This window comes from Glycine soja, chromosome 2 (genome assembly GCF_004193775.1).
Source record: "Glycine soja cultivar W05 chromosome 2, ASM419377v2, whole genome shotgun sequence".
NCBI classification, from domain to species: Eukaryota; Viridiplantae; Streptophyta; class Magnoliopsida; order Fabales; family Fabaceae; genus Glycine; species Glycine soja.
Window position 1 is genome coordinate 12,221,562 of NC_041003.1, and position 19,760 is coordinate 12,241,321.

General features: G+C 30.4%; 2 protein-coding genes across 2 annotated transcripts; one reads left to right on the forward strand and one right to left on the reverse strand.

Annotated features, from left to right (window-relative positions):
• Positions 1-232: 232 nt before the first annotated feature.
• Positions 233-2,147, forward strand: LOC114387979 (transcription factor MYB92-like). The gene is made up of 3 exons (XM_028348291.1): positions 233-480; positions 695-824; positions 1,289-2,147. Exons 1-3 carry the CDS (start codon positions 348-350, stop codon positions 1,965-1,967), a joined length of 942 nt encoding a protein of 313 aa, XP_028204092.1. The 5' UTR covers positions 233-347; the 3' UTR covers positions 1,968-2,147.
• A 9,200-nt stretch (positions 2,148-11,347) lies between these two features.
• On the reverse strand, positions 11,348-17,951 carry LOC114387984 (protein RAE1). The gene is made up of 11 exons (XM_028348304.1): positions 17,618-17,951; positions 17,423-17,509; positions 17,052-17,129; positions 16,621-16,814; positions 15,201-15,342; positions 14,556-14,636; positions 14,232-14,360; positions 14,053-14,130; positions 13,526-13,597; positions 11,974-12,054; positions 11,348-11,613 (listed from the first exon to the last, which is right to left on the reverse strand). The coding sequence occupies exons 1-11, from the start codon at positions 17,666-17,668 to the stop codon at positions 11,563-11,565; spliced, it is 1,044 nt and encodes a 347-aa protein (XP_028204105.1). The 5' UTR covers positions 17,669-17,951; the 3' UTR covers positions 11,348-11,562.
• Between the last annotated feature and the right edge of the window lie 1,809 nt (positions 17,952-19,760).

The following is a 19,760-nucleotide window of genomic DNA, read 5'->3' on the forward strand; positions in this document are numbered from 1 at the left end:
TTACAAGTTGGTTTAAAAATCAAAGTTTACTTCTGCAGTAACCAACCACTAATATGGGTTGACAAAGGTTTTATTTATGTCCTTTTGCAAAAGAAACTGTACGCCTGTTTTAGGTAACACGTGATGAATTTCAAAACTTCTATTAATTAAACCTAGTTGTGGGCCACATAGACACCACATATTCGCCTTATAAATAGATAGCTGCCATTTAGGTTGCAAGTGTAGGAAGCATCCTTCCCCATTTCCCACATTTGAAATTGAAGGAAATGAAGTGACTCAGCTTCCGGCTTAGAAAGAGAGGATAAAGAAGAAAGACACAATAACTAGCATACCATAAGATAATAGATATGGGAAGATCTCCATGTTGTGATGAAATTGGTTTGAAGAAAGGCCCTTGGACACCTGAAGAAGATCAAAAGCTTATTGATCACATTCAGAAACATGGTCATGCAAGCTGGAGAGCTCTTCCAAAACTAGCAGGTACTATTTTTTTATTTGTAGAACCAAATCGAATATAAATATCCATCAGATATTTATAATAATTCATATATCTTATTTAATTACGTGAGCTAGAGTATTAATTAATACTACTATATGTATATTTATGTTATATCATACTGTCATAAAACTCATAATTAGTTTATCCTCTTAGGCCACATAACTAATGGGGGTGATCATTTGTATTTGGTAACAGGACTCAACAGGTGTGGCAAAAGTTGTAGGTTAAGGTGGACGAACTACTTGAGGCCCGACATTAAAAGAGGGAAGTTTTCCCAAGAAGAAGAACAAACAATTCTAGATCTCCATGCTATCCTAGGAAACAAGTAAATATTCAACACCACTATAGTACTTTTTTTTGTGTTTCGATGTTAATTATATTCTTAACTAGAGGCCTGCTCTTATAGCCGGAGAACTTTATTGCAATTTCCATTAATTTATATCGGTTAGTTATGCTTGTAGTCGCCACTAATTCCATAATTAAATTTCTCTTCAATAACTATTTTTTTATGCATTATATATATGTGGAGGAATTTTGTAATAATCTAATAGAATAGATGAGCAAATGAATCATATTAATTTGATTAATTATTCTGAAGCAAGATTTTAAATATCGGTTGCAGTCGTATTGTGATTTTATTACATTTGATGATATCTCAGATAAATACAACAATGTGATTGCAGATAATTAAAAAATATTAATGTTGCAGTCCAAATCAAATTGGTTGATTATTTTTTAAAACCTTGTTCTGAAGCTTATGTACTTTAGTTTTTTTTCTCCTTTGAGTAGATGGTCCGCAATAGCAAGTCACCTACCGGGTCGGACAGATAATGAAATCAAGAATTTTTGGAACACCCATCTCAAGAAGAAGCTTATTCAAATGGGTTATGATCCAATGACACACCAGCCTCGGATTGATGATATCTTCACAGGCTTGTCTCATCTCATAGCACTGGCTAACCTCAAAGAACTCTTGGACCAACCATTGGAACAAAACCTTGCAAGGCTTCAAGAATTGGCCAAGCTCCAATGCTTACAGCAACACCTCTTGCAGCCACAAGCTTCATTAAATATTGATGCAGATCCTAATTACACAATTAATAGCACAATAAACAGCACCTTCATGATGAACAAAGGCACCATCAATGTTTCAAATGATCAATTTGAGAACATTATTATGTCATCTAATTGTACCATGCCTTTCTCTGACATGCCTGAATTGAAAACACCACCTTCTTGTTCATATGAAGCACCATTAAGTAATAAGGACATGATTCAATTGTCTCAAGGAGAAATTTATCCCGATTCTCCATGGCTTCTTTCATGTTCAAGCACCACTCCTTCTTCTCCTTCTTCCCTTGTGGCTCCACCTGTGACGGAGGTTTCGTTGAGTACTAATGTGGAAGATAATTGCACTATTTGGCCTGAGCTCCTATTAGAGGACCCTTTGTTCAAAATGATTTCCTAGTTTGAGATTAATATTTTGTGTAACGTGACATTAATTTAGTGTTGTTATATTAGCTAGTCCAATAGTCTTACAATGTTTATTAATTCCCATATTGTGCGTTCGTTTGTATACAATGTTCATTTTATTGAAAACACTCATTGTACTCTTTTTTTTTTTGTAACTTATTTTTTCGTGAATGTATGAAATGGCTGTGGTGGCTTTGTCTTTAAGGTATCGTTTCCATGAGTTTTAGGGAAAATAGTGAGGAAATTTAGTTTTTCATCACTAATATTAACATCACAAAAAAAAATTAGCGACAATTTTTTAAAAATTATATATATGTAAATTGCTTCATCACTAATATATTTTTTCTGGTACATGCGATGCAGAAACAAAAACAAAAAAAATAAAAAAATCTATTGATTAAGGACCTTTACAAATTAAGTGTTATCTAAATCAATCTATTTGTACACTAATGATCAGCAGGTTTTCTTATGCATATTTTTATCACGTTTTAAATATACATTCTCACCTGCTAAAAAAAGTTTTAAATAATGTTTCAATCATTTTAAGTTACAGTTGAATAACAATAATAAGAAATTATTACGAAATTCGCCCAGGTTTTCTTTTTTTTGTTTTTGGTATATCAGCTTTTTCACACCCAACTTTGATAGTTGTGGATAGTATATATCAAACAGATAAATTAATGTTTAAAGTGACGCAAGAGGATTCCCAATAATGGGAGACGGACCCAGTAGTTAGGATTCTCATCAACTATACCAACGTCAAAGTTGCTTGGATGGTATAACTCTTAAAGTTGTAAAAAGTTATTTGAAATGATCAAATTAACACTCTACCCTCTTCAACTTAATTCAAACATAGTTGTGTTCGTGACTGAAACTTCAAAAATCTTTGAACCCTTTATCATTCAGTTTTTTTTAACCTAAAAGATTCTGTGATTAAATTTTTAATGTCGCTAAAGACAAAAGAAAACTTAGTAGGTTGAGGTAATTGATCACTTCTTCTTGATGTGGTTAATTAAAAAATACTTACTTCCCTTTCAATAAAAAAGAAATACTTACTGGATGTAATTAATATGTGCATAATAACAACTTCAACCAATAGAAACGAAGGCTATAATGACATGTTTTCTAGTGAGCAGGTGGATCTTACTATTCCTTTTCTTACAAGGGATTGACATAACTTTTCTTACTAATGACATTCAATCATACAAATCAAAGTCGTTGCCTCGTCGTGTATTTGTGGTAACAGGACCAGTGAGATAAGTTATAGGAAATATAATAAATAAAATAAAATAATATTATTGAAAAATATTAACAGAGATATATGAGAAGAGGTACAAATGAAGAACTACTATTCAGGTCTAAAATAAATTTGGTTTGTCCAAACAAATTGTCAATTTTTGTGCATAAATTGTTAGTAATAGAAAATTACTCAAACAACAGTTGAAAGTCAAATGGGACATGCTTTTCATTAGTCAAAGCAACAGGAAAGATGGTAATTAAATAATAAGTTATTTGAAAGAGATGCCAAAGAACCTAATCCGACACCTTTGGTTGTTAATTAAGGATAGCTATCATGCAATTTTCCACTGGGTGTGATGTTTTTGTTTTATTTACTATTATTTATAGTCAGTAGTTGTCTGACATTTATACAAATTTATAACGAATTTTAAGAAATATTTTTTTAGAATAATTTATTTAGAGTTTAATATGTATACATTATCAATGTAATGAACATTATCGCGGCTCCCCTGGTGTCCATGAATTAAATATATATTTGCTGATAAAAAAAATTCTAGTGTAAATCTTTTTATATTATCAATTAATTAGAATTATTTGTATAAGACTTTTAAGATAATTATTGTTTTCCAAAAAAAAAAAGATAATTATTCTTGGTGTAAATGTCTTTTATAAAAGTTAACAAACATGTTATTTTCTAATAGTAACAAAATTTAACAGTAATTGATAATATAAAAATCAGTAGAGAGAATTATCAGATGAAACAGATTAAAAACAGAATCATGTAAATATACAACTAATAATATTTAACAAGTCGTTGATATTCATAGAAAAGGTAAAAGTTACAGTAGAATCAGACAGACTTTTAAATATATATATATATATATATATATATATATATATATATATATATATATATATATATATAATTTATTTGAATTTTTTAAAATATCATTAGTAATTAATTTAAAATATTTTTGAAAACCTAAAGCAGTGACTTTACTGCTTAATTTAGTCTTGGATTGACCTGTTTATGATTCGAGTAGGGATTTCCTTGTTAACATTTTGGTAAATTTAGTGCCTAATAACATTAAGAAATAATTATTTTTTATTTTTAAAAAATAATGTAAAAAGTTAGGTGTTTGATTTCAAACATTAAGTATTGATGATCACAAATAATTGTTACCAAGACATGGATAAATTGATATGAAATTATTCTGACTTACTCTACAGTTCTCTTGAGTTCAAACGTTTGCTATGCACTACTTTGAATTTTCATCTTCAGTTCAAACGTTTACTATGCACTACTTTGAATTTTCATAGTGAGTTTTTTTACTGTTCATAGCAATTATCTTATTATCTACCTGAAAGGAGAAAAGATAATGGGTTTCATTAAAATTAGGTCATGGCTCTCATGTTAACTTGCCAAGTCTTATTGCCAGACTCGGGTGGCTAGCTTTCGCAACAGCAAGGATTGTCGTCTTCATCATTTTGGGGTCTGTTTTGTTTATATGGGTTTTTTTTTTTTTAGGTTGTTTTTTTCGGTGATGTTGGTTGGGAATTTGGAAGGGTTTTGTCTTCTTTGTATCGCAATTTTATTTTTTAACTTTGTGTATAGGATATTGATACCCATCGATCTTATATATAATTTAGTTTAGTTTTTCTTTTTAGATAAAAATGATTAATCTTTGTTGTGTAATTTCATTTTGGTCTCATATTGCCCGTGTTTCTTGCCGCCCACCTCCTGTCATTATCAAATAATTTAAAAAAAAAAATTGAATTCGTAGAATGTGGTTTGGATAATTGAATTACAAGGCTTCAATTCGAAAATACGATCAAAAGCAGTCATAACAGTGAAGTTATTTGACTTAAAAAATTGACCTTCTTATATTTTATTTTTAAAATTTAAGTTTAACTCTAATTTAATTATAAAAGGTTAATTTAAGGGGTGAGAGTTGCCCCTCACTTATATACTAATTTAATTTTATTTTTAGTTGATATGAGACTTGAATTTTTCTCATTACACTTTATCATGCTCAATATTTTTTGGACTTGTTATTTGAATAATAATAATGAATAATTTTTTAGACTAATCTTTGAATATGTTCTGATATCATCTTAAATTGTTAAAATGTGAATTTAAGATGATATCCCAATTAAAAACTCAAATTCAGTCAAAGCATAGACAAGTGATTTGCTTCTGGAAAGACATGACACCGCAATTCCAAGTTGTAAGAGAAAGAAAAATAAGCACTCCAAAATGATCCCACACGAACTGTTATCTACAGCTCCCTCACAGTTGAGCTTCACATTGTCAACAACGGAACTGATCCATTAAATGTTATGCGTCTTGCTCAAACCCGCAGTCATTCCCGTACTTACTCACTCCTTCCCCCTTATGCTAATGATGCAAACATGATGAGCTGAGTTCATTCGAGATGGAAGCAACAATCTGATCCATTGTTGCACTCCTAGCTATTCTCAAAAATTAACTTGTTGTGACGTCTCCATAGAGTATAGTGATGACAAAAATCAAAGCCCATTGACCATTGTTATGATCAAATTCTCTATTTTCATCATCTAAATCAATATTGGGTTTGATTTTAACGCACCCAATGACCATTGTTATGAACTCTCTTTTCAATATTTAACGCACCTATAAATTAATAATTCGAACATAAGATACATCATTAGTTAATAGAAATAATCTGATCTCATTGATTCATCCGGTAATCAATGTGATTTATTAACTTGGTTTAATAAATATTTCAATTTAATATTTTTATTAATTTAAAAATCATGTAAATTTATATAAGAAAATACTAACAAAAGTCTTTGACAAGGATGTCTACTTTGATTGAGTAGTGTACATGTGAATTCTTATTTTGTTGGATAATCAACACTCCTTCAAAAATAAAATTATTTGCACTCATAAAAGATCTTGAGAACACAACAAAGATTATACCCTAAATAAACATAATAATTTAACGTGATGATTCAACATCTCTTGTCTAAGTCTATGGAACTGTCTCAAAAGTACTTCCTTATCATAAAAATATTGTAACACATCTTAAATAGTGTATTACTCTACAAAATTGAATACCTCACTCAATGGTTACAAAAAATTATAACAATTTCATACAAAGACTCTTCATGTGTTTTGTTTCTCCACTAATTCTTTTATCTGTATATAGTGAAGATTGTCACCAACTATAATAAATAAGTTCTCTTGAAAGTTGAAACAAAAATAATTTACAATGCATTCATTCAAATAAGTCTTATATAGTAAAATGTAATCTTTTAATTTGCATTTAAATCACTTAAACCTTAATGTAAAAATTCAATTTTCACTATAGTGCACCTTATTTTTGGCTTGAAACTATACACTTATAAACGCTTGGTACTTGAGTTATACTCCTATTAATAATAAAAAAACTAAAAATCAACAAATATGTAGATCAACGTGAGATTTTTCAAACTTAATCACAGGTCTCAAGGCTCGAACAGATTACCTCCGGTAAATGATACATTTGGTTTATTGAAGAAAAAAAAAAAACTAGCATAAGTCTTGCGATGAGTGTAGCTAGGTACATATTTCAAATTAATTTTTAATAAGTTATCACAGCCAAAAGTCATGCGATAAGTGTGAGAAAACGTAAGTTTTTTAATTAGAGCGGTGAAATATTTAGTGATGAGTACGTATAGCTAGAAATGATTAAAACAAAAAACAAAACAAGCAGGATATATAGTGTGCTAGCTAGTTTCTGGAATCCAATGGAAGAAGGACTAAACAAAATGTATTTTTCTTTCCCCAAGTGGAAGAAACCAGGGTCAACATTGAAAAAATATTATGTTTTGTCTCATGTTACCTGATACAAATATTTTAATTTCTTACAATGTGATAATAATATATTAAGGACCGGAAGAAACCAGGGTCAAAGGTTTCTCACAATTTTCATGCATTTGTTTCAGATTTTCTATATAATTAATCAGAAGCTAAATAATTTTTTTTTGACAGGAAGAAGCTAAATGATTTAAAATTTAATTGTTTTCAGATTTTCTAAATAATTGTTTTCTTAGCTGTTAAAAAAATTAATCAGAAGCCAAAAAAAATTAAAATTTAATTAAAATCAAAATTAGTTTGAATAGTTTATCATAAAATTAGTTGTTTATTTAAAATATATATGATTTTAAACAAGGATATACTAATTTTATTTTTTAAAATCTCTGGAAAATAATTGCTAAATTATTTTACATTATAAATTTATAATTATTCTTTTTAATAAATAAATAAAAAAACAATTGTTTTGGATTAATACAATTAAGATACCTAGAAAATAAATTATATGAAACAAAAAAAAATCTTTTTTGACAGTAATAAATAAACAAAATTCTTGATAAATAGACTTTACTGCGTCTGGATAATTACATGCATAGCTTGTGTAAGATCATGTTTTCCTATTTCAGAAACTTTCTTTCCATGTTCTTCAAGGGAAACTCTTCCGAATTATTTTTGCAATATTTTAATGACCACACAAGTGTACTTTCAACGACAAAAGAGAATTCCGATTAGAATTGGAGACTTGTGAAGGATTCTTGTGGCCACTAATATGTTTCCCTTTCCCCAATTTGAGCAAGAAAATGTTTGTCCTTTATAAGCACATATAGTCCACAACGAGACGGAACCCAATCTAGTATTTAATTTAATTTGCAAAATTCAACTTCAGCTATCTGTTTGAACAAGGTATTTTAGGAAGAAAAATTATCTTTCAGGAAATTTTAATTATTTTCTGCATAAATATTGAAATTTTAGTTTGTCAGAGTCTGATCAATAGAGTGGAATTAAATGGAATAAAAATGAATTAAGATGAAAGTTTAACTTAAATTTTCATCTTATTTTAGTGTTCATCTCATTCTTATATCACTTTATTTTAGTGCAAATCAACAGATCCTCGAGAAAGTTTAATATTTTCTCCAACAAATTAAATTCCGAGATGCTTCATCCGTTGTGGACTTGTGGTTCTATTTTCTAGTATCATGAGGATTCAAAGCTACCGGTGTTGAGAATAAAATGTTTATGAGTAAGATTTAATCCATCCTCTAATCAATTTTAATTTTAATAATATAATAACATATTTTTTTTATCATCGTATTATACTAATTAAATTAAATAGTTGATTAGCTAAGTCTTTAATTAAAATTAAGGACATCATAATAAAAAAAAATCGTGACGTTTCTTTAAGTGGAAATTTTCTGTGGAGTAGTAATTGCTTACAGCAAAAAGAGAAATCGATGACTTCAAACCAGCAGACATGCATTTAATTTAAACATGTGATCATTAGTGTTAAGAGAAAGACCTGAATGCATTTTGTTTAATTATTAATTAAATGTCTTCCTCTTTTGTGGAATTTAACTTCTCTATTATCTCTTTCCATATTGTTTATGTGCTGCTTCATTAAAAGCATACAAATTTTCATAATTTTTAAAATTAAATATTATCATTAAAGATTAATATAGCTGTTGTGAATTGTTATTTTAATAGGACTGCATGAAAAATGATAATAGAGAAGTCAAATCCCTCTTTACCGGTTAATTGATTCAGTAATAAATTTGATTTTCAAATCTCTAAAAGGTGTCAAATAGCCTTAGATAAAAAAAATGTAAAATGAAAAGAAAAAGTAGAGGAGAAGAAAAAAAAAATTGTATGATAAACATTGAAGCCTGAAGAGAATTTTACTGTTAACGTTCTATTTTAGTGATAAAAAATACTCTCCCGGTTTCTAATTATAAAATATTAATTAATTTATATTTATTTAAAAAAATCAATTAACTTAGTTATTAATATTAAATTTGTTAATATTTGTATTATTTTCTAAAATTATCCTTAAATAATCAATGCATTAAGAGCATAATAGTAGTGAATTTTTAATATTTAAAACTAAACTCTTCCGATCTTCAATTCTCACTAGAGAAAAAAAGACAACTCATAATATTTACTACTTTTTCTATTCCTTTTTAATTGTTGGATTTTAAAAAAAATTATTTTTATTTAGCTATCATTTGTAAAGTTCAATATCACAATAATTATTTTTTTTATTAATTATATCCTTATTTATTTTCTTATCTTTAATTAATTTACACATATATTTATTGTGAAGTGGAAAAAGAATGGGATGAAAAAAAAATTCACAGCTATTTTGTTAATTATTAAAGTTAAAAGACAAATAAAAAATAATGGAGGCAGTACTATTATTTATGAACTAAATTAATTAAAGGTATTTTGATAATAAAAAATAATTAAAACAGTGGACTAGTAAAAAAGAGTCTCGTAACGAGACAAAGAATTTCAAAATAATATCTTATAAAAAGGGAGAGGAAATGTTACATGTCAAAGCAATGTGAAACTTAACAAACTGAAAAACAAATAACATGGGCATGATCATGAAGCTTCCAAAGAAAAACGTCATGATTGTGCATTGCTCCACAGAAAATTTCCATATTATAAGCTGTAATGACTAATGGCCAACTCTACCATAGTATGAGAATTTCGTGTTCGAAGGAAAAGATGTAAAGCATGCGAAGAATATTAAAATTAAAACTACTACTAAGATATTCAAAAATATGAAAGAAATCTGCAAAAGACAAGTGAAATGTGTTCAAGAGAAATTAATTTTCAGAAAGGGCTATTTTTAGATAGAGAAAAAAAAAATACAAGATGTAAACTGAGATAAGATTAATAATTAAAAGAGGTATATTTACCAATTTTCCACCTATAACCTTTTCACAAAAGTTTATATTTTATTTTTGGGCTAAAGAAATACAATATTTGTTATTTTCATTCGTAACCCATAATCTTCGATAGTTATGGGCTAAATAAATACAATCATATGGACATTTGGGCTAAATAAATACAATTTTTATTATTTTCATTCGTAAAATAATTATTAATCTTACAAATGATTTTGGATTATCTAATTCGGATAAATAGGTTGTCCAAAATCATTTAGGAAATTGTAATATTCACTATATGGACCATTTGGGCTAAATAAGTACACTCTTTGTTTTTTTTTTTTTTCATTCGTAAAATAATTATTACAAATGAAAATAACAAATAATTTTGGGCTATCTAATTTTTACATGGACAAATAGGTTGCCCAAAATCATTTAGGAAATTGTAATATTCACTATGTTTATGTTAAGTTAACCCCCATTTTTTTAAAGATAAATTGACAAAAATATATTTTTCTTGTGTATCTTGACAATTTTATTGAGATAATTCAATTTTACTAAAGTTAATCCAAACACACTCATTTGGTTAAATTGATGATAGCATGAAATATATATGCTAACAGCTAAGCTACGATATTTCGGCCAAACATACACAAACACGGCTTCAAAGGTTACAAATGAACATATACATTTCACGTTAGAGGCACAACTCAAAATACACACAACCAATAGCAAAAGGATGGTTACAATAAGAGAGACATATTTTCATTAAGGTGTTTGGTACAAAGAAAAATGTTTTCATACTTAAATATGATTTTTTTTTCTTTTCATACTTAAATATGATTCAAAAAAATTATGATCCTTGATAAAGAAAATAACATGATATTTTACTAGTTACTTTAATTATCATATCAAATAATCTAATAAAAATAATATGATGTTTATCGTAAATAAAAAATTATTAACTTTTTCTTAAATCAAAAAATAAAAATAAGTTAGATTTTCACCTATCTATGGAAGCAATTGTAGGTGGGTTTAGTAAGAAGAAAAGAATACAAATTAATGGAAATTAAAAATACAATAAATTAGAATAAGTGAAAAACAGTATATTTTTGTTAAGAAAAATAGAAAAAAGAATTATTTTTTAAAAAAAACTCTCTCCTCTCTCCCAATTTATACTCTCTCCTCACCACTCCACATTTCCACGGCATTTTTACTCTCTAGAAGTGATTTGTTTTTGTGACAATCTATTTATTTCTTTCCTTACTATTTTATTAAATACCAGACAATTGGGTTTTTACCTCTCCACTCTATTTCCTCATCCTCTTCTTTACTTCTACTGTATTTCATCCGTAACAAACACAGGGTAAGATATCATGATCCATTCACATAACTATAAAAGATATCAGCTTCATCTGAATAGCGGTCCATGTGATAAATGAGCAACAGCCTAATAGAAAATTGGGTAAACTTAAGATAAAATTTTAGAATAAAAAAAATAAAAGTAAGAATTACAATCTTCTCATTTTAGCTGTTCCTCTAAAAAAACATTAAATGACCGATCTTTTGATTCCAGTTTCAAAATCTCTGTGCACCAAAACAAAATGGACCTTCAGCACTAAATTTCACTTTCTACCTGTTGCTCCAGCTCGTGGCTTGCCTTTAACCTCAGACTCCTGTTCACATGTGAAAAAAAGGTTACTCCTAAAGTCTCAAGCTTGTTGAATGGGAAAAATGGAATAAACACTAGTAAATATGAACACAACACAAATGAAACAGCCCCAACTTGTTTTATTGGGGTTTACCCTCTATAATGCAGATTGTTCAAGAGATGAAAAGACTGATGTAAAATCTTATGATCAAGCATATCAATCATTACTTAATCATATTCCAACTGAAAGAATAAACAGTTGTTCCCATTCTGTTTTGTTATTTTATGTTTGTTAGGCCTCATTCGTTCAATGAGTTGTCAAATTGTGTCCATGGGAAGATTACTAGTCTTACTGAAACATGCATGTACATCTACACAAGCGTACCTGTGGTAAGTGCAAATATATGTAGTTCTTTGCTGTAGCTGGATTGTGATTTTCTGCACCTTTGCTCCAATCATAACAAACCTACAGAAATGAATAAGGTTTCAGAACCAAATAATTAAACAGAAAGGGTCACGTCAATATGCCTACAAAAAAACAAGCTAACTTTACGTATTTTTTTAAGCAAGTTCATGAAATTGAAGAATGAAACTCACAAAACTAAAATGGAGTTAAGCATAAGCCGCATCCCATTTGCATAAACATCGTGTGGCAGATGAGATTTTGTCAATTCATTTCATAAAGGACATGCATCGTGTGCTACATCCCCAAAAGGGGGACGGGAATATGCATGCATTATCAACAAAGTTCTTAAATACATCAATTTAACATTTTAAATTTTCAATGTGTCAATACCTCATCATTTTCCCAACATCAATTTTAGTAGCATACCTAATATGTTGGCTTAAAGAGAAAAAAAATTATATGAATAAGTATTGAACATTCAAAATCCGCTTTGGCAATTGACTAATCTGTTGGCTTAAGTATTGAACATTCAATTTATCAATTAAAATTCAAAGACAATTGAATTCAGCAATTTATTTTGGATATATTGACTAATCATGACTACTGAGTTGAACTAGGCGGAACTTATTTAAACAGGCAAAGTTCTCCCAGTGCCTATTTTATCCGTTCACAAAATTTGAACCCGACTTTATTACTTAAGGAGAACCAAGCTCCTTGACACTTGGAACAATGGTCATATTGACTAAACTGATAAGCATATTTAACTGTTCCTTCTATGGAGAGCATCATAATAACTAACTCCCAATCCCTTCTAATTAACTTTGAAAAATGATTAGGACAAGCATGGAACAAGAGGTAGAGGGACAAGAATTGAGAATCCATTCAAGAAATGAAAATAACAAGCATGAAGTTTTAACAAGATGGGGACACATTGATATATATGAATCAGTATTTTGAAATACTTTGCCAATCCATTTGTATATAACTAGGAACTGATAGCGCATATAAACAATTTATTTATTAATGTTTGCAACACACAATACGCAGAAGTTCACATGGAGTCTACTAAATCATGCGGGTCCTATTCCCTATTTAGTGGAACTAATTTGATGTTCACCAAATAATGAATAGTGTACTGAAAAAAAGTGTTGCTAGCATTTCTCTCTTAACTTGGTTATTTGCTTATGATGTAAATATGTAACTTGCTATATTTATCGTCAACATTTTGAAAAGCATCATAAAGCTTCCCCCCACAACATAATTTTTGACATCGGAAATGGTTTAAGTTGGGATATTGCAGTATGAGTTTGTATACTATTTGCCATGCATGCACAAAGCATAGTGAGAGCGAGCAAGAGAAGAGGAGTAAGACTTCAATTATAGAGGCAAAAGTTGCATCTCATGCAGATCTTATACACCAACAAATGTAGGTTTCCTTATTTATGGAAGAATGTCATAAGAAATGAAGCAAAAAATATTAAACTGCATAAGTAAATAAGTATGGTTTGTGAAAACAGCAAATGAAACATACCGCATAAGCAAATATGGAGCCATCATTATTAAATGTACTGCAAGGTATGGGCTGACTACACCTTTGCATAGCCTGCAAGACATTAAAATCATATAAGCAAATGACAATAACAACAAATACTTCAAAAGGACTTAAGGTAGATAGAACACAGCATATTCCTTTCAAGATCTTCATACATGATCAACACAGTAATCAGGGCTTTAAGAACCCGAAAAGAAACACAAACATCCAAATATGATATTGAAAGAGATTCATCCTTCCATTTTCCATTGAGTGATAACAGACAAATTTGAGAACTAAGTGCCTCACTCCCCCTTAAAAATATTAAAATAATGTCTAGAAAGTAGAGTAACAACAATATTTTGGTTACCAGGTGTTTAGCATACATACGGATAGGTCCTACAATGAAACAGAGAATCAAAAGCTTCTATACTATACAAAAAAAAAAAGTATGTTTTGGAAATTCCAAAGATCAGTTTCAGAAGGAAAGGACAGGTGAGAAGAGTGTAATAGAGAAAGCAAGAAACCTTGAGTCTCTGTTTACTGTCCTTATCCCAGAAATTAAAAGCACCATCAGATCCAGCAGTTGCAAAAGTGTGATGTACCTGAATGCAAAGACACAAACAAAATTAGATTACATAAAAGAATATCAAATCCACAACTAGAAAATAAATTTAAGTAACTTGGGTATTATATGGTGTACTACCGGATGGAAATTTAAGGAGTTGACTGAATATATCTCATTGTTCTCTCTGTGGCATTTAAAAGTAAAGTTCTTGTTTTGCTGCGCATCATCCAGGTGATGTACCCCAACCCTTCCTTCTATTGAGCCAACCTACAGAGAAACAGTATAGTCAATACTCCATAATGCCAGAAATTCAAATTTTTAAGTGAATATACAGCAAGAGATTTGATCAATAGTGATAAGAATTGCCCCATATCATAGCAGTAATGAGATTAAATAAAATAAAGAAGGAAACAATTAAGACTTCTACAAGTTTATTAATATAATTGAGAGCTGAATACATACCAAAAAACCTTGTTGATCTGGAAAAGCAGCAACAGATCTGGTCTGATATTTCAGGGGAGATACGATTCTCTTGTATTCAGTCTGTTGGGATTTCAATATAAATTAGAAGAAAAACATATAATATTGATATATATTTAAATCAATAGCCCTCAAATGTTAATATGAAATCAGTGCTTCTTAATTTCAAGGTAGATACGATTCTCTTGTATTCAGTCTGTTAGGATTTCAATATAAATTAGAAGAAAAACATATAATATTGATATATATTTAAATCAATAGCCCTCAAATGTTAATATGAAATCAGGGCTTCTTAATTTCAAGGGAGATACGATTCTCTTGTATTCAGTCTGTTAGGATTTCAATATAAATTAGAAGAAAAACATATAACATTGATATATATTTAAATCAATAGCCCTCAAATGTTAATATGAAATCAGTGCTTCATAATTTCTCCTTCTCAAAATCATGGGAAACCAGAAAGAGTAGAACAGATGAATACAAACAAATCATGTAAGAGTGACTAGTAAAGTTGGATAAAGAAAAAGATCTATCTATATACATAATAAATTATTATACAAATCTATTATTGCATACAAGGTTACAAGCAACAGCACTGAAAATATTTTAGCAAAAATTAAATATCACCTGAGGATTTTGCAGGTTGAAGACAATCAGATTTCTATCAGCAGTTCCCACTACCATCAGAGGATGTTTCACTGTTATTGCATAACAACGATCAGGAAGTTGTTGAGTATGCACTGGATTTGACTGCCGAGTATCCCAATACCTAAAATAAAGAAAATAAAACATAAAACAATTTATTAAATAGTTAAAACTTCAACGTAATCTGCCAGACAGATACCAAGAAAAGGAATTAGTACAGAAAATGCAATTTTTTTACCAAAATACTAGGTTTTCATAGTAAGTGTCACAGTGTTTCCAAATAGACAATCATAAACTTCTTAAAGATAAAAACAAAAGGAAAACAACTCATGAAAGGTTCTTGTCTTGAATCAAATATTTGGCAAGACACATAAAATGGTTCTATTACATCTATTGATACTTCTCTTTCGGCAACTTATGAAAAGACAAAATGTAACCAAATGAATCCACCCATTCTAAGATATACTTTGTTAGATATAAGCACAATTCTATGCTTCCTATCCTAAATGAACACAAGCACACTACACTATATCAATTGAGCGTGCAATAAATGGCCACCTTACCAACACATTAACAGAAACGTGTGGCCCAAACAGATGTAGTTTCTGTGACCCCAACACAAAAAGAAATTTTTCACATGATCATAGAATATGTTACATTTTGCTTTTGTAATTTATACACATATTGTAGAGTTGCGTTCTTTCACATTTTAAAAAGTTTCATCTACGGGCTAGAATGATGTTCATCTGAATTGGGCCCTCATAGGAACCCAGAATACAATCATAGTTTAGGGAGATTTTTAAAAAACATGTAAAAACATACACTTCTATAGCAACAAAGGAAAGATCAATGTCCAAAGCCCACACTTCTTGGGAAAAAATATTATTTTCCCATTTATACACCTATGACCTAACCTAACAAACTGCAATGTTTATATACCCTCTCCCATGCACACACAGCCTCCTAATCCCCCCTACTCATATGAATCATTTCCCTAAAATATGAACCACCAGTCACCTCAGCTAACTCAATCCAGGGCCCCTCTTAGTGGGCATTTAGATCACCTCATTTTGTAGAAACAATTGATTCTTTTTACCAACTTTCTGAGAGAAACCCTGGTTATTTTTCAAAATAAATACATTACCAAACATGCTATCCTTCTAGAATAAATCTTCTATATAGTAGTCCCTTTTAGTTCCTGGTCCTCTTCCCTTGCTAAATCCTTTTCCGCATCAACAACAAAACTACAGGTTCTATCATGCCCTAGCTCATAAATGCTAGAAAAGACGCAATGTAACCATACTCTTAATTCACACTTTTACCAGTAACACAACATCACTAAACCCCTTTTACACTGTAAACATAAAAATAAAATTAAAAAAATAAGAATCAAGATGCATACTTCAGGGTCTTGTCCCAACTTCCCGTGGCTAAAAGATTCATCTCTGGTATCCATGCAATGTCTTTCACTGGAGCATCGTGCATCGCAACAGTCATTGGCTGCCCACCAGACATAAGAGGCCACATCTTGACCTGCTTGTCACAGCCCCCAGAAAAAACTGTCGTTCCATCGTCCTTCCAAGCGGAGCACAAAACCTTCAACAACAAAACAAAACATCGGGAATGTTATTTTTAAAAAATTGATACCAAACATGGGAAACGAAAATTCTCAATCTACGATTCCCAGTAAACTAAAAGAATTTCCCCTGCCAAACACCCCCTAAATTAAAAAAAAAAAAAGTGCACCCATTGCCACTTCAGTCTCAATAATCAACAATAACCCTTATTTTTTTTCTAATAAAACAAATTGGAATTCAAAATCAATTTCATTACCGGTTGGTCGTGAGAAATGGAAGCCTTGGGAGTGCTGTTGACAACAGTCCCATTCCTTGTTATCTCCCAACACCGAACCTATCATCAAGGTGGAGACATTGTCAGAAAAAGAACAAACTTGTGATAAAGAAGGTTTAATATTTAGGGTTTCTTGTTCTGTCTTGTCATTTTTTTTGTGTCTTGGGTCAGAAAGCACGAGTGTCCCCAACCCATTGGATCAGAGGCTAATCTCGCTCGCAACCTGTGACTACCGCTGGCACAACAGAATTTTGCACACAGAGATAATCAAACACAGGTTATGTCTTGTGATTTGATAAGTGATATGATAAATAAACAAAAAGAATTGATAAAAAAAAAGCTAGAAGGGAAACCTGGTTGTCCCATGAAGTAGCGACGAGGAAATTGGCTTTGGGACTGAAACAAATACTCGAAATTGAATCAGAGGGTGGTTGGGCTACCTGAAATTTTCAATTTTTCATTGTTCAGAGAAAAACAAAAAAGAAAAAAAAACCGAAAAAAATGTATGAGACAGATTCCAAGTTCAAGAAAGGGAATAACAACATTACCTCGTAGGATTTGTTGGGATTCGTATTCGCGGCGGCTCCGAAGGTCGACATTGTGATCAGAAAGAGAAAGAGAGGATGAGAGGTTTGAAGAGAACACGAGGATGGTGCAGTTGCATAGGGTTTTATTATTTATGAAGGTGGGTCACGCTAAAGAACACGGTAATATTTTGCTTAGAATTTACGCTATCTTCTAATCAGATAGATAGTAGAACGGAGATTGCGGAAGAAGAATGAGGGAGTTCGCCGTTCAAATTGGCAGAGGGTTTAGGACTTGGGAATGAGTGAGTGACCAATGCCCAGTTGACCTGCTTTGAAACAACCGAAAATAAAAAGAAATGAAGTGTAATGAAATAAGATTTATAGTCCCAATCTTAATTCAAAACTTTTAATTTGGTCCCTTCATTTATTCTTATCTTTTTAATTCTTATAGTTTATATTTTTATTTTTTTTAGTCTAATTTAAAAGTGTTTTTTTTTAATCCTTATTAAAATTAAGAAAGAATTAAAATATAAATTATAGGACTAAAAATATCACTTTGAAACTATAAAGACTAAAAAAATAAAAATCATAAAACTATAGAAACCAAATGAGTAATTTAACCAAACTTTTATTATATTTTACTTTCTTTTTTTTCCACTCTAACAAATGGTAGCTTAATATTGGTAATTTATTGAGAAGGATTTAGTTTGATTAGGGTAAATTTTAGATAAATATGGATAGATGATAATTTTTAGACCAAATTATATAAACCTTCTATGAGGTTTGTGTTATTTACACATGTCTTTTCTCCTCTTAAAATCATTACATTAGTACCTCTTACTATAACGGTGTCAAGTTCCCGTTTGAAAATTAAAAGATATTTACATTAATTTTTAATTTATTTTTAGAAAAAATAAAACTATGATAGGTCTTGTTCATTCTTCTCCGTGTAGCTAAAGGGAGTCGCATTTGTCGTCGTTGCATCGCATTTCTCCTTTGTGCTTCTCCTCCACACTTCTCCTTTGCGTGTCTCCTTCGCATTTCTCCTCTGGGTGGTGCAACGCATGTTTCTCCTTCACAGTTGTGGTGCAAGGCGTGCTCTCCTTTGTAGTAGTGATAGGTAAGCCCCTCTCTCTCGTCATCGTCGTATCTTGTTAAGGGAGTCACATTCGTCATCATTCTATCGCATGTCTCCTTTGCGTTTTTTTATGTTGAAAAAGCTATTGTTTTTCTTTGCAAAGTGAAGGGGTATCCGTGGAAGATTTGTTTGTGCATGGGTAGACAAATAAAAAAACTTTCAAATTAAAACTTTTGTGGAGCAACACAGTTGTGGTAAGGTGTTTAAAAACAATCAAGCAACCATAAAGTGGGTTGCCAAAAAGCTGGCTAACAAATTGAGGGTATACCCAACTTTGTCTCATGTTGAGGCAAATGAACACATAAAGGTGGAGTGCGGTGTTCACATTGAATCAATGATCTTTCAATTGACATTATATAAACTTGGCAATCTAAAAACCTATTCACCACCCCTAAACTAGTCATAAACAAACCACCATAAGAAGAAGATTTGTGTAACAGAAGAAGAAGATAATAATGAGAGAAGAAAACAAGGGAATGAATGTTGGAGGAGAATAAGATATAAACTTTAGTTGGGGGAGAAGAAAAAAGGGATGACTATTGGAGAAGAAGTCGTTAGACATCAATGATTATCTTGTTGTAAAAAAAGTGAAAATTCATCTAAACGAACAAATTGATACATCATAATTTCAAGAGACAATTTAATACATTTGAATCAGCGGTCCACTCAACATAATTTCTCATTTTCAAAATGATCCATTAATATCACATAGACTATGTTGTTTGTGTTAATAAAAGAAATAAACACTGAGATGAATTTGTCGATGTTTTTACAACTTGAGAAACACTATTTTACTTTTTCAAAATTTAAAAACCAATTACCAGCATCTTACAAATTCATAGACTAAATTTGAAATTTATCCTAAAAACTATGGAAATTAAAACTGGATATGGCATGTTGCCATGTAGCCGATGTGGCAAAATCCAGGCCTTAGAATCCGTCACAGATACAGCCAAACACCCAGCCGTATTTCTAGAATAATCTCTCACATCTTATTAATATCATACCATATGATATCTCCCTAAA